A 15,430-nucleotide genomic window follows, 5' to 3' on the forward strand; every position below is an offset into this window, starting at 1 on the left:
GGCTGATGGCTCGGAGCCTGGAGCCTGTTTCCGATTCTGTGTCTCCCTCTCTCTCTGCCCCTCCCCCGTTCATGCTCTGTCTCTCTCTGTCCCCAAAATAAATAAACGTTGAAAAAAAAAAAAATTCCCGATCCAGCCCAAACTAAATCTTGGTGTTCAGGAATGCACGCTTAAGTGGTAAAACTATGAAGAAAAGAAGCAAGGACTTCCCAGAGAAGTCATGTGGAGGTCCCTGTGTTGGGAAGCAAGTGGGTAAGACTGAGGGAACATGCAGGGATTCCTGAGGGGTTGACAGTGTCCTCCTTTTGGGTTGTGGTCATTTGCTGTGTGATAAATCCTTGAGCTGTACTAATCCCACGTATTTTATTTTTCCCATGAATATCTCACAATTAAAAAGTTAAACTAAACAAACCTAGTGGTCCTGGAGAAGGGTACAGGGAAGAGAGGAGGCGCTGGGTTATATCACTGATTTTGAAATCCTTTGAAGCCAGTAGGTTTGAGCCATTTACTGGCTGAGTCACGTAATGTTTACCATAATCTTCGGCATAGCTAGCACTTGTATACATGGCTTGCTGTGTCCCAGATGTTTAACCAATTATGTGACACACTTTTAAAAGAGAACACACGGAGGGGCGCCTGGGTGGCTCAGTCGGTTGAATGTGTGATTTCAGCTCAGGTCATGATCTCGTGGTTCATGAGTTCGAGCCCCGTGTTGGGCTCTGTGCTGACAGCTCAGAGCCTGGAGCCTGCTTCGGATTCTGTGTCTCCCTCTCTCTCTCTCTCTGCCCCTCCCTGGCTCGTGCTTTGTCTCTCTCTCTCTCTTTCAAAAATAAACATTAAAAAACACACACACACACACACACATAAACCGCAGACTTTTCCTGCCAGGAGCAAACTGAATCTTCACAACTTCCGATGACTTATGATCATTTTACAGAATCCAGTGACAATCTCATAATTTCTTAAGCATCTCAGAGCTGTTTTTCTACCGTAAATAGGCCCAGACAGCTAAGTATTAAGTTTTTTTCTGTGTGTGCACACGTGTGTATTATGTGTGCATGTGCATGTATGAATGTGTGCGTCTATGTTTGGGGAGGTTTTTGGTGATTTTTCTGCTTCTTTCCTTGCTGCATAGTATTAGCAGTCAGGCCATTACACGCTCTTTCTGACGTGTCACTATAAGTATATGTAGCAATAACCTCCCTGCTTTATCATCAGCAGCCATCATTATAGTGCTATTTCTAACCTGTTGTGGATTAAGCAAATAGCTCACCTCATTCATTTTAATTAACAGTCTCATTAAACTTGTGTGTGAAGCAGGACTAAGGAACCCCGAAAGGCCTAATGGTTCTATTCACGTGCATCTTTACTGCACAGACTTAACGTTTACTTTAGATCATCAGCAAGCATTTTCTTATGCTTGCTGTACTTACGCAGTACTGAGCTAGATCCTAAACAGTTGAGGCCACCAACACTAAAATCCCGTTTTAAAAGGACATACCACAGAGGAATAAGAGTAACAAGTCAGTGCCATACAGAGGGTCTGGGGCAACCAGTGCAGATCGGGTCATCGGGCCCCACAGCCTGGATGGTGGCCAGGAGTTCAGTGCAGAGAAAGAGACAGTTTCCCTGCCCTTCTGGTGTTCTTTTTGCTTCTATCACTCATTCCCATCCCAGGGTTGATGCTCTGGCCATCCCCGCTGCCCAGAACATTTTTCTAGATTTTCGCAGGGACATTCCTCCTTATCATTCATGTCTCAGAGATTTTCACTGAGCATTTCCTTTGTCCATAGCCATTGTCACCCTCATTTTTTCCTTCGTTCACAGATTGTGATATGGCCTCTTTTCCCCAACAATAGATCTCCAAAGAAATGGTCTGGGTTGAGGGACTGGAATGTGAGGTTCAAATTGCATCCCAAACATTTTACTTGGCTTAAATTTTTAAAGGGGACCTAAAGTTATGAGGATGTATAACTTTTGATTGAATTATTTAAAATTAATTTTTGATTAATTACAATAAAAAAAGATAAAATAACAAAGTTAAGGAGGAACTCACAGCTCTGAACTTAAGGCTGAATGCCATCCTGGAGGCTCGAATCTCCCTTTTGTTCTCTGTTGAGTCTGGATCCCACAGGCCTGGTTGGAGATGCCAGAGGAAGAGAAGTAAATGATTCCTGAGCACCCGCTCACACAGAAAGATCTCCCACAGCCTGTTAGGGCATCTCATATTCCCACTATGTGCATCTACCAAACAAAAGTGAAAGTTATAGAACCCAGTGTGGGTGGAGCTATAGGAAAAAAAGGGATGTGTGTATTATCTTAGGAGATGATGCTAACAATGACAGTGGTGTTTTAAAATGGTCTTGGGGCACCTGGGTGGCTCAGTCTGTTAGGTGTCTGACTCTTGATTTCGGCTCAAGTCATGATCTTACAATTCACAAGTTCGAGCCCCACACTGGGACTGACAGTGTGGAGCCTGCTTGGTATTTTCTCTCTCTCTCTGTCCACCCCCTGCACCCACAGTGCTCTCTCTCTCAGAATAAGTAAATAAACTTTAAAAAATAAAAAGAAATGGTCTTTATGCTGCAATACTCCTAGATTGTCTAATGACCCTCCCCCGGAAGTATTTTGTTTTTAGGTGTCCCTAAAGGTAATGCTTATGGTGGCAAAACAATTGCAAACCACATAAATGAATGTATCACATTTTTTTCACATTGACACATTATAATGATGCGATGTAGGCAAAAAATATATTTATTGCTACCGCTTAACGCAGAAGTAACAGAACTCCCTGTTAAGCCAGCCATGAACCAATGGGGTACCGCTGAAAAATAGCTATGGAAAGAAAAAGATTGAAAGCTATATGCCAACCTTAACAGGGATAATCTGAGGGTACGATCAAGTAATTTCCTGTCATGGATAGAACTATCCATACATACTAATTTAAAAACTAGGAAAAAAATTAGATTTTGTATCCATCCATCCATCCATCCATCCATCAGGAGAAGTCACCTAATCGGGGCCACCGTTTTCTCACCCTTTAAATGTGGGATGCATTTAAACCTACCCTCCCTGACTCAGAATGAACTTTTAGTAAGATTACGTAAGGAAAGGGCTTTACAGTGGTAAAGAGTTACACAGATATATGATAGCTGGGCTATTATTGACATACTATGCATACACACACATCGTCATGTTACACATGTGGAAAACAAGATGGCCCATCCATGTCCCCACTACCTTCTACCAAACTGTATGTGTGCATTGGCGAAGATTAGAATTGCATGTAAACATCTTTATCAGTTACATATATGTCCATTCGCTTTGCCTGAAAAGCTGCCAAAATGCAGAGTAAATTTAAAATAACGCAAACTCTAGCTCTTTGGCTACCTATTGTCGCACGAATAACAATCTAGAAGGAATACGCTTGAGGTGAGGTTCAGGGGAGGCCGGGCCTCTACCAGGATGACTGTCCTCTCTCTTTCTCCCCAAGTGCTTCCTGCATGAACCCACCCAATTACCCACCCCACACGCTGAGACTTCTTGCCCATAAAAATGTCCTCTCACTTTTTCCTTCGTGAAAGATCTATTTCCTGGATATCCAGCAGCCTGAGAGAGCCTCCCCTAGGGTCCCCGCCTTCCTACCGCCTCCGGCCCCACGTTGCTGCCTTTGGAGTGATAAGACACCCTATGGCGGGGGGAGGGAAACATCTTCTCTTTACACAGGGCTGTTGCTTCTAGAGCCCGTCAGTCCTGCTTAGCAGATGAGGAAACAGATAAAGTGCCTGAAGAGCAGGGCAGGAGTCACTCGTCAAGGGCAGGTTGCAAGCAGGAAGTGCACACGGGGAAGCCAGGCAAGTAGAAGACAGGTGCATTCTGAGTTGGTCCAGGGACGCACCCTGTTCAGGGCTCTGCTTCGGGTATTGCAAGAGAAGACCTGAGCCACGCTGCCAGATCTTTGGACTTTTCTGGAGAAGCCTGATAACCGGTTTTGTGAAAGTTACCACTAAAAACAAAACAAACAAGCAAAAAAAACCCCCAAAATTGGACAGGCCAAACAAAGCAGGACGGTGCACTGCTGATTTTCATCCTGACACCAGAATACATTCTCAGGTGTGCAGGCCGTGGCCCAGTGCCCTTTTGACCAGCACACATAGCTTGTCCTCTGGACCCCCTGGTGCTTCCTTCCACCAGTCTCCTAATGCACTCGGTGGGGCTAGCACTCTTTGCAAAGCAGAAGAGACAGAGAGACGCCAGAGGGAAGGATGGCACTTGTCCCCGGGAGATGGCTGTGTGGGGAGAGAAGGGCACTCAGGAGCCTGGCTCTCATTACTCCTCCTCGGCTCAGTGCTCTGCCCAGAGTCACCAGGCCTGGGAAAACCAAGGTACCCAGACTGATGGGAAAAACTCCAGCCTTGCCCCGGCCATTCCAAACTCTTCAGCAGCAAGAAGCACTCAGTGACTGGAGCAAGAAAAGGGACTTGCTGGACTGCTGGACTCTGAGCTGTCCAGGCAGGGCTTGGAGAGGCGGCAGGTGTTCAGGTCCCCCTCCCCGCCCCCCGGGGCCAGCGGGCAGCAGCTTGGCGCTCTCCCGAAGGCAGCCGCTACTGAGGTGGATTGTACCGTAAAAGCCTGAAAAAGTGGCTCCAAAAATAACACCTGCACAAAACCACTTTGAACTTTCGCATTCATTAGGAGCTTCTTTGAGGGCCCTCTGACAGTGCTGATAATTTTAGAATTGTTCAGTCAGGCCCGCTGACAGGGAGTCTATCCCCGTGGAGGCTGCCAGAATTCGGGAAATGTCAAATAATGTGTTACATGGCTGTGAGAAAGCACTAGACTTCAAAGGATCAGATTTAAGTGGAGAACTGCTAACGGAACACGGGCTGGCATAATTACAGGCTGTTTTCAGCCTTGCTTAAATGTGCACATAAATGTGCAGAGAAAAACCTCTGGAAACTGATACACAAAAATCTTCCTAGCGGTTATCTCTGATGGTGGGGATAGGTGACTTTATTTTCTATTTAAGATTTTTTTTTTTATTTTTTTTAATGTTTTATTTATTTTTGACAGAGAGAGAGAGAGACAGAGCATGAGCGGGGGAGGGGCAGAGAGAGAGAGGGAGACACAGAATCCGAAGCAGGCTCCAGGCTCTGAGCGGTCAGCCCAGAGCCCGACACTCACAGGGGCTCGAACTCACAGACCGCGAGATCATGACCTGAGCCAAAGTCGGATGCTCAACCGCCTGAGCCACCCAGGAGCCCCTCTATTTAAGATTTAAGGCAGCTTATGAACAGACCAAGGAAGCTTGTTTCAAAATAAGTGAAAAAAGAGGCAGCAGCTACATAGGAAGTTGAGCTGTATGAAATTGCCGTTTTGTAGGCCAGTGTCATGTGGCTGAACTTCATACCCAATGCAGATCGACACTTGCTGGAGCTAAGACTACTTCTCTGTTGTCTGGGCACCAACTGGAAGAAGGAAAAAGCTCCAGGTAAAAACCTTCAGTGTCCGTGAGGTGAAAACTGGCTGCTCACGCCTTTCCTTCTGTGTTTCCTAAGACCATAGTCTTCCTTTGTAACCAGAGATTGTTTAAATAAATACTTTTTAAGGAAGCTGTGAGGCCCCTATCCCCGAGTCCTCAGATTTGGGGCAATTTCACCCCATTTCTCAAACAAGAAGAAAATCTCTGCTCAACCCACCTCCAAATGTGGCTTTGAATACTCAAATTAGACAACGGTTTGTGAAATTAACTAGACTTACAACGGCACCATTTACTAAGTGTGTACAATAGTCAAACAGTGTGCTGGTGTCTGGTAACAAATAAGCCACAGAAGGTCACAGTCACAGATATAACAAACTCACGTATGAAACCGGTAAGTCTGAAGGCAGTAGGTCAAGTGCCTTTTGTGATGTCTGACACCTAGATCAATCACAGTAATGCTCGTTAATACTAGAGTAAGAGACATGAATGCTTTGCCCAAGTCAAAATTAATAGATTCTAGGGGCGCCTGGGTGACTCAGTCGGTTAAGCATCCGACTTTGGCTCAGGTGGCGATCTCGCGGTTCGTGGTTTCGAGCCCCGCGTCGGGCTTGCTGCTGACAGCCTATCAGCACGGAACCTGCTTCGGATCCTCTGTCCTCCTCTCTCTCTGACCCTCCCCTGCCCCCACTCTCTCTCAAAAAAAAATAGATAAAAACATTTAAAAATTTTAAAAAACTAATAGATCCTAATTAAGTTTGCAAAACTTTGTAAATATCATAAGTAATTTACTAAGTCGAGGAATATAAAGTATTATAGTGCCTGGTACATAGTAGGGACTCGGTAAATAGCTATAATGCCATCTATTCCTTTTGTTTTGGGCCTGTTATAATTAGAGGCACAGCCAGGATCTCAAACCCTGGCTTCTCTGGCTCTCAAACCTTTCCCACCACACTACATACATATTTTGAACACATAGTAGGGATAATATATAATTATCAATTTAATGAATCAGGCCTCAGAACCCTGAACTTTTTTTTTTTACCTCAAATTTGTTTTTTTTTTTTTTAAGTTTAAAGTTTCTCTTTTTTTTTTTTTTTAATTTTTTTTTTTTTCAACGTTTATTTATTTTTGGGACAGAGAGAGACAGAGCATGAACGGGCGAGGGGCAGAGAGAGAGGGAGACACAGAATCGGAAACAGGCTCCAGGCTCTGAGCCATCAGCCCAGAGCCCGACGCGGGGCTCGAACTCACGGACCGCGAGATCGTGACCTGGCTGAAGTCGGACGCTTAACCGACTGCGCCACCCAGGTGCCCCTAAAGTTTCTCTTAAAATTCCCTGCTATCCTCTTTCGTTGCACCGCCACTGGCTTCATTTATCCTCACAAACTCCTCCTCCCACTTCTGCTGGAGCAAAACGTCATTCCTGTTTATTGTCCCCCGGACGCTGTGGTCTCCCCTGTTCCTTCTCCCTGAAGGCCAGCAGCGGCATCCTCGTTCTGGAGATAGGGACCTTCCACAGCCGTCGGTCAAGAAGCCTCATGGAGCATCTGCTGAGGGTCCGGCTATATGTGAAGGCCTGGTCCCTGCCCTCATAGTGCTGCAGTAGACGGCTGTCAGAGCAATTTAACTGATGTTCGCACGGTGCGAAATATAAGGCTCGACACATAGCAGGTACCCAGTTGTGGATCTGACCACTAGTTCCGGGTCAGGATCCTCTCTGCTCCCGGCACTAACTCTTAGCTCCTCAGGCATTACCTCACTTCATCCTCCGTGACTCGTGAAAATGACCCGATTATTGTTTACGTTCCAGACACAAGAAATCCAGACCACAGAGGTCACGACTTCCCCAGCCCGTTGGGACTCACTCAAGCCTGCCTAACTCCAAAGCTTATGCTTCTGTTCAGATCCAGGCACAGGCTCGGGCAAGAGGCACCCAAAGGGCAAAACTCAAAATGTTCACGCTCCATTTCCTACAGGACCCCCAAAATTGGCTGATACTGCATCATTTCCCACCTGGAAAAGATTTTAGCTCGGAGGTTTTCTGTTAAACATATCCTTTCCCCCACCTGTATACTCTTTCATATTTTTTCCTGCCCCAACCCAGCTCGGAGCTCCAAAACCATAGCTGGGTGGCTATTCCTGGCTTCCTGGGGGCACAAATCTCCGGGCCAGTGACCCCCAAGGAGAAAGTATGCTCTGTGTGCTGGCATAATTTGCCAGGTAACCTGAACTGAAATCAGGGCCGAGCGGTCTAGCAGGACTGGACCAGCTCAAATGGCCAAGGATGTTTTGTACTTGCCCAGGCACTTGTCCAGCCGGGCCAAGCCAAGCCAGGAGCTGAGAGGGAAAGCCAGAGAACTCACAACAGCTCTTCGTCCTCTAAACAGCAGCTCCTAGTGTGGTTCCCAGACCAGTAGCACCAGCAACACTCGCCCAGGACATTGTTGGCAACACAGCTTCCTCGTCCACCCCACCCACCCCCGATCTTCCGAATGGAAAGTCTAGAGATGTGGCCCAGCAACCATGCAGGGAATGCTGACGTGCACTTAACTTTGAGACCTGCTGACCTGTGTAACATAGAATCCCAGCTCTGCTCTAGCAGAGCCTCCGTGGCCTCTGTCCACGCCTCCAGCCTCGTCTCTCCCCTCTCCCTGCATCACCTCCTCCAGGAAGCCCTCCCCAGGGCCTTATTAATCTTGTCCCGGGTCCTCAGGAGCTGCTCAGTCAATGTTTGTTGAATCGCAATGAAACCAAGCAGGACGTTTGAAAGTGGGGCTCAGGGCGTGGTTACCATGGGGAAGGGCAACCCCCACCGGAACCAGAACTCTGGCTGATAGCCTCCGGCCGGCCGCAGTCACAAGTCTTTGAGTAACAAAGGGCCAGGTGCCACAGAAGGTCTCGGAATAGTGAACCGACCCACTTACCTCCCCCTAAAAGGGGCAGTCACTACTTGGTTTCAGCCGGCTCTTACTGTGGGGTGGGCAGCAAGGTTGCTTTTTTCACTCACATTTCAGAAGCCAAGATCAGGACCTTCAGGCAAAATGTCAGGACCTTTAGATGTTGGCTCAAAGCAAACAAATAAAAAACAAACAAAACAGAATTCCCGAAACCCAGCTCTAGGAGCCAAACAAAGCACATGTCGAACGACTCGCAGCATCCTCTCTGTTTGCAACCTTGCTACCTCTGCCTGGCACCAATTTCACTCTTCCTAGAACTCGAGTTCTCGGCCACAATAGAGCACGTGCCGCTCGAAGGCCCGGGGTCTGTCTCGTACTCGATACTGTGCTCCCCAGACCTAGGAGGGTGCCGGGCTCAGAGCAGAGCCCATTGGCATTTGAGGCATGACTTAATGACAGAGGATAGCCTTCCACCATCAACATCACGGCCCCTCTTTGTACCAGATCCCCCCTTATCCGAACTTGGCTCATCTAAGGAAGGCAGGCCCCCCAGGAGCCCACCTGCTGTCACTCTCCAGAACACCCCGTGCTGTCCCACTGCTAACGACAATGCGGTGGCCTCTTTGGCTCTCTCCACTGAGCAGGTATCCAGAGGGCTGTACAGTGGGAACCACAGATGGTTACCAGGAACGCTACAAGCGCTTTGTCCTCACAGGAACCCATTAGAATTAAGACATTTTCCCCCTCCATGGCTAGAGGCTTTATAATCCCTGAGAAAGGGCAAGGAGGTTTGTCATTCTTCACTGCTACCCATAACTTCTTTCATTCTTTCTGATCTGCAGGGGGTAGAAGCCCTGAATGTGACTCAGAAAAGCAGTGAACAGCCCCAGTGGGGCAATCCCAACCTGGGTTCATCTTATTTCAGGAAGTGGGCCTTTCCCAACCCAGGGTCACTGCACAAGTCACATCGTGTCTCTCCTTTATGGTATGTCTGGCCAAATTTCGCTGCTTTCCCAGAAGCTTCCAGAGGTACCTTCTGATCCAGGCACTGTGGTATCCACTGACCCCCTCTCACCTGTCAGAACACGCTCCCCTTTCCCCGAAATTGAAGGGACCGTCCTGTGTATAATTCCGTGGAAAACTCTGCTCAGATAAAATCACATTGTTGCTATCACCTGAACTTACAAGGAAGAGAAGCACAGAATGTTTAAGTTGGAATAAACCTTAGAAAGCATCTCAGCCCAGTGATGTTTCAGGGCAAACAGATAAGACAGATAACAGGATCGATTGTTTGATCTGATCCTCCCCCCCCCCCCCCCCCCGCCCCTAGTTCCCCGTGCTGTGTCCTCTTTCCCATCTCCTTCCAGTCTCAGGATAACCCCGGGGGCAGGGTGTGCACTAAGGGGGAGCTCACGTAGTCCCGAGTTGCAGTTTGAAAACCTGACCCCCCAGGGGGGAAAGAAGAAAAATTTACCAAAGATCTCTATTGTAAAAAGAATCTATAGTTACTGTGGAAATCGTGAAATTTCCAAAAAGAGGGGTGAGGGGCAAGTTACTATTGATGAATAGCCACCATGGCAATTTGGGTCCGTTCATTTCCTTCCACTTCTTTATTTTTCTACACATAGGAGTTTGTCTTGCTTTTGGTTTTCACCTAGGGCTTGCGTCCAGCCAGAGAGGGCACCTTTCCCCGATTCCTACAAAAGTGTGGACCGGGCAGGGGACTTCGGCTCATACCAGGCTGACTCCACGGACCTGACTTCGTTCTGTTCAGAACCACAGTTGCCCTTTCTGGTGACCTCACTCTTCAGCGTAGATGAGCACAGTGGCAGATGCAGGGCCTTTGGGAGATATTTTGACAGGCAAGTGGGTAGACTTAGCCCCAAGTGAGGCCGGAGTTCAGCCACCACGTGGTCACCCAAGCATTCTGCAGCAGGTCAGAGGGAGGAAGGAGGGCAGGCAGGAGTGCTCCAGGGTCAGGCTGCACACCGCTGGAGGTCTTACGGATTAACGTTGAGCAGTAAGCAGGGGTCACTACCTCCCCGTTCCCTGCCCTCAGCGGATGAACTGTTTCTAATCTTGCCCAGAGAACAGAAGTCCTTAGAAGACACTGTCCCCCCTCCCTCCCCCAAATTAACTGAACTTCCTGACTTTGTACTCATAGCCTCTGCATTCCTTCTTAGTACCTGGGTCCTCTCAAAAACATTCCTTCCTGGGGCGCCTGAGTGGCTCAGTCGGTTAAGCTAAGCGTCCGACTTCGGCTCGGGTCATGATCTCATGGTTCGTGAGTTCCAGCCCCGCGTTGGGCTCTGGGCTGACAGCTTGGAGCCTGGAGCCCGTTTCGGGTTCTGTGTCTCCCTCTCTGCCCCTCCGCCGCTTGCACTCTGTCTCTTGCGTTGTCTCAAAAATAAAGAAACGTTTAAAAAAGTTAAAAAAAGAAGAACACTCCTTCCTGGATCCTCTTCCCTCTCACCTGCTCCAGGACAACTTCCCTCACCTTCTCTCTCTTGCATCATTTAGTTCTCCCTTCAGTGGGAATTTTTCCCACTGGCTTACAAATGCCAGGTTTCCACCGTCTTTAGAAACCACTCCTCGCCCTTGACCTCACAGCCCCCTCTTAGCTACTTTGTCTTTATAGCAATACTCCTTGAAAGAATCACCCACACTCCCCCTCCCCCTCTTTCCTCCATTTCATTCTCTCTTGAACCTGTTCTTACCAGGGTTTTGCCCCGAATATGCCGCCACTAAGAGTTCTTATCAAGGTCACTGATGCCCTCCATGTTGCTAACCCACAGTCAGTACTCAGTTATCTTTCTCAACCTTGTGCATGCTCGCTCTCCTGACCTGAAATGGTTTCATCACTCAGCTTCTCTTGATATTCCTCCTACATCATGAGCCAGCCACTCCTTGCCTCGCTTGTTGGAGTCCCTTCCTGACTTCTAGACACCCCAGTGTCTCATACCAGCACTCAGTCCATAGCTGTCTTCCACTCACTCCTTACGTCAATGACATTCAAACTCTGATTATGACCCACAGTAAGAAACACATTTTACATCCTATCTCAGGATGTCTATGCCCATACACAAACACAGATGAAATAAAATGGTTTCTCAGAACAATGACCAACCTTACTATGTACAACACACGAAAGTTTTCTATTTTCTTTTTTTTTTTTTTTTTAACACGCTGCTCAGGACCACCATTGGGTCATGACCTAGTCTTTTTTTTTTTTTAATTTTTTTTTTTTAACGTTTATTCATTTCTGAGACAGAGAGAGACAGAGCATGAACAGGGGAGGGGCAGAGAGAGAGGGAGACACAGAATCGGAAACAGGCTCCAGGCTCTGAGCTGTCAGCACAGAGCCCGACACAGGGCTCGAACTCACGGACCGTGAGATCATGACCTGAGCCGAAGTCGGACGCTTAACCGACCAGGCCACCCAGGCGCCCCCATGACTTAGTCTTTAAATGCCATCTATATGCTGAAAGTTCCCAAGTGTATCATCTTCAGCTGAACCTGACCTTCAGACATGAATTTCCAACTGCCTACACAACAGTCCCTTCATAGGCACGTCCCACCAGCCTTTCAAACTTGACATGCCCCAAACTCCTGACTCCCCAGCCTTCCCCAGCTGAGGAATGACTTACCCAGTTGCTTAGATCGAAAACTTTATAGAGCCTGCATTTGTGCCCTTTTGACTTCTTCCTTTCTCACCCTACATCCAATATATCAGAAAATCCTTCTAAATGGATCTGCCTTCAAAATACATCCCAGTGCAATCGCTTCTCACAAACTGTTGCCATGCTAGTCTAGCTACTACCTCTTGCCTGGATTATTTTTAGTGTCTTAACTGTTCTGTCCACTTCCACTCCGACCCCTCTACAGTCTATTCTTCAAAATATCAGCCAAGGGGATCGTCAGTATAAACTAACTCATGTTCTTTACTCAAGCCTTCCCACAGGTCCCCATCCCACTTAAAACATGATCTCTAAAGTCTTTCCAGACCCTCAACAGATGGCTGGTCTAACCTTATTTCCTTCCACTCCAGCCACATCAGCCTTCCTGCTATTGTTCAAACTTGACAAGTATATTCCTAACCCAGGGTCATTGGCTTCATTGGTCCCTCCTGGCTGGCACAGGTATTAAACAACTTGCTTCCTTCCTTCACTCAAAAAAGAACTCTGAAAGGTCTATTTAGCCTCTTACTGTGTCTTGTTTTCCTGTTCCTGACACTCATCATCACATAACATTGTTACATATTTTTTACTTTTTCCATTGTCTGTAGACCTTAAGTTCCATGAGGGAGGGTTTATTTTGTTCGCTGGACCTAGTAGGTGCCTGATACACAATGGGTATTCAGTAAATACTTGTTGAATTAATAAATGCTATTCAAATGTCTTCATTTCAAGCAGGTCAATGCAAGAATAACCAGACAGAGATAAGGGGCAGTGGGGCTTGAGGCAAAAACGGATAGAGCATGACCTACCCTAAAGCATTCAGATTCACATGCAAAACAAAACTAATCTAAACGTGACCAGGAGACTTTGACTTTAAAAATGCAGAACACTAGAATTGGAATCTTCAAGTTATTTGAGACCTTCCTTATTAAACAAGTTGCCAACGTGAGCTTCAAAGCTTTAGTGACTTCCCAGGGGTAACTCTACAACTTGGAGCAAAGCCAAGGCAGGTCAAGGGTCTTCTGAATGTAGTATAGGGGTCATCTTTCTACCTGAAACGGGAATTCTCTGTGAGGCATTACAGAGGCCACAGGGACTAGCTGAATTGTCGAAACACAGAAAAGTAGTTGGCAGTCCATCCTGTCAAGGAGTACTTGCCAGTCGGGGGACTATGGAGAAGATCAGATCTAGAGGAAACTTCAGTCGTGAATGACAAGGTTATGGAACTTGGCTTACCTACCCCACCCCAACCAGATGGCACGCTAGTATAAATTCTCTACTTTGAACCAAACTGGCTTTTGCTAATATTTATGTACTCAAAGGTAAGTCGATTTTATAACTCCAGATTCAAGGAGGCTTCCTGTTCTCAGGCTGCCCTCTGTAAACTGGGAGAATCTGAGCTGATAAATAAACTTAAGGCACTGGACTAGGAGACCTCGCAAACAAAGGTTACTTGGGCACCACTGGCACAGAAATGAGATAGCTTAAGGAGGCGTTGATAGAATTGTTATTCTATATGTAAGGTTTGATTTCCTTATTTCCCCATCTATTGTCTTGTGACCATTTTTATTTGTCACTAAATTTTCTTGAAGTTACTGAGTCCACAAATTGCAAACATCTCTTCCCAATTCTAGTGAGAGCTGTTCCAAGAGAAATGGGCGGGCAACTTCGCTCTCGTCCTTCTCCACCTGTCCTACATATTGCAAAGATAGCTGCTTATAGGAACTCCTGAACTAGGTGGTTCCCTCCTGCATTCATAAGGTCCTGTGGGTACTTGCCTAAGGAGGAGGTGGCCCCATCCACCCTCAGGGGTACTACCCTCCCCTCTCACCCTAAATTCCCCAGAAGCAAGAGAGGAAAGTAAGTCCACATAATTTAGCCTGAAAGCAATACCAAGGGTATTCTCAAGGCCCCAACTCCTCCTCCCCAGTTTTCCCAGGTAGGTGGTGGTGCAGGAACCTCTGGTGAGTAAGTAATGGATTACTGCCAGGGCTCTAGAAGTCGTCATATGTCATATTTGTCATATGTCATATTTGCAGTTCGTTGCCCGGAGTGGAGTGACATGACAGTCCATGGCTAAACCTTTATGGGTTTGGGTTTATCTCATTTAATCCTCATCATCGCTTCATAAGCTTGATCCCACCATTATCCACATTCCGCAGATTACCCAATATCTCACAGCTAGTAAGTGGCAAACCATGGCGAACCTACTGTACCAAAAGCTATTGCTTTTCACTTCTAAACGTGTGTTGCGAACCACAAGACTCATTGCTTAATTCTCACAAGAAACCTAAGCCAACTGGTCATTTAATCTCCGTGTTACAGATGAAGAGCTTAGGCTCAGAGAAGTTCCCATATTTTGCCCAAAGGCGCCAAGTTAGTTTCTGATCCAATCAGGACTCAAACCCAGATTAACTACCACTCCACACAACCCCTTACACGCCTATGCATGAATCTGTGAACCCAAACTCTCCAACAGGGGTCCCCCAGTGGGGAGCTCAGTGACACACAAGAACACCACTGTTACTCAGGCATAGCCATTCACCCCGACCCCCACTCCCAACACCAAACCTGTTGCAACTGGAAAATGGAGACCTCTTGATGGATCACTCAGACTTCTGTTGTCACTCCCTGCCAATCAGGAGCATGTGACAACCCCACATTCCACCACCTTCCCAGAGACCAGCTCTGTTCACCCAGAGGAAAACGAATATAATGTGGCAAAGACTCCAGGTCCTTCACACCCCAATCTTCATACCTGGGAAGGATTCAGTCAGGAAGAGCTGGAAACCACTGCTGCTGAAAGAGGAAGACACCAGACTTTATCCAGGGTAAGCCAAGATACAGCCTTTCACTCTCGAGATATAGCCTACTGCCTCCCTTAATCTCATCTACCCAGTTTAGGGTGGAACAGCCCCATCCCTGCCAGCTCCCTCCCTAAACCCATTCATTGCTGCTTCCTCTCTAGGATTGGTTTCATCCTCTCTTGTTCAGCTTAGAGACCCAGTTTTGGGGCTGGCTCCTTGGTTCTGCTCAGACTCACCACAGGCCTCTTGTTCTGATGACCTGTCTGGGCAGCCTAGTCTGGTTGTGCTATGGGAGCATTAGAAACACAGGACACTTGGGCCAACCCATGCTGACATCCCCACTGGGAAAGAAGGTATAAACATTGGCAAGAGAATCCTAAAACTCATCTGGAAGAACAGAAAAGGAAAGAATATGGAAGAACATTCAGAAGAAAGTAAAGAAATGACATGAAAACGCCTTATAAGATATCAAAACATGCTAAAAGACTACAGTTATCAAACAGACTGGTAATAGCCTAGACAATGGATTAAATTGAATAGGGCCTAGAAACAAATCCCTGCCAAGAT

At 47.1% G+C, this 15,430-nt stretch overlaps 1 protein-coding gene across 3 annotated transcripts in view; it reads right to left on the reverse strand.

The window, feature by feature from the left end:
- Positions 1-14,934, reverse strand: part of SLC34A2 (solute carrier family 34 member 2) — a 46,457-nt gene extending 31,523 nt beyond the window's left edge. For 2 of the 3 annotated variants that reach the window (XR_007151759.1, XM_047857133.1), the window contains exon 1: positions 2,057-2,407. Coding sequence is in view for 1 of the 3 variants with exons in the window: in XM_047857133.1 (XP_047713089.1) it covers positions 2,057-2,227 (171 nt within the window). In the remaining 2 variants the exon portion in view is untranslated. Of the gene's footprint in view, positions 1-2,056; positions 2,408-14,814 lie in introns of those variants that run through there. The other variant, XM_047857135.1, reaches the window with a different exon arrangement.
- Between the last annotated feature and the right edge of the window lie 496 nt (positions 14,935-15,430).

The sequence above is a fragment of the Prionailurus viverrinus genome, chromosome B1, assembly GCF_022837055.1.
Source record: "Prionailurus viverrinus isolate Anna chromosome B1, UM_Priviv_1.0, whole genome shotgun sequence".
NCBI lineage: Eukaryota > Metazoa > Chordata > Mammalia > Carnivora > Felidae > Prionailurus > Prionailurus viverrinus.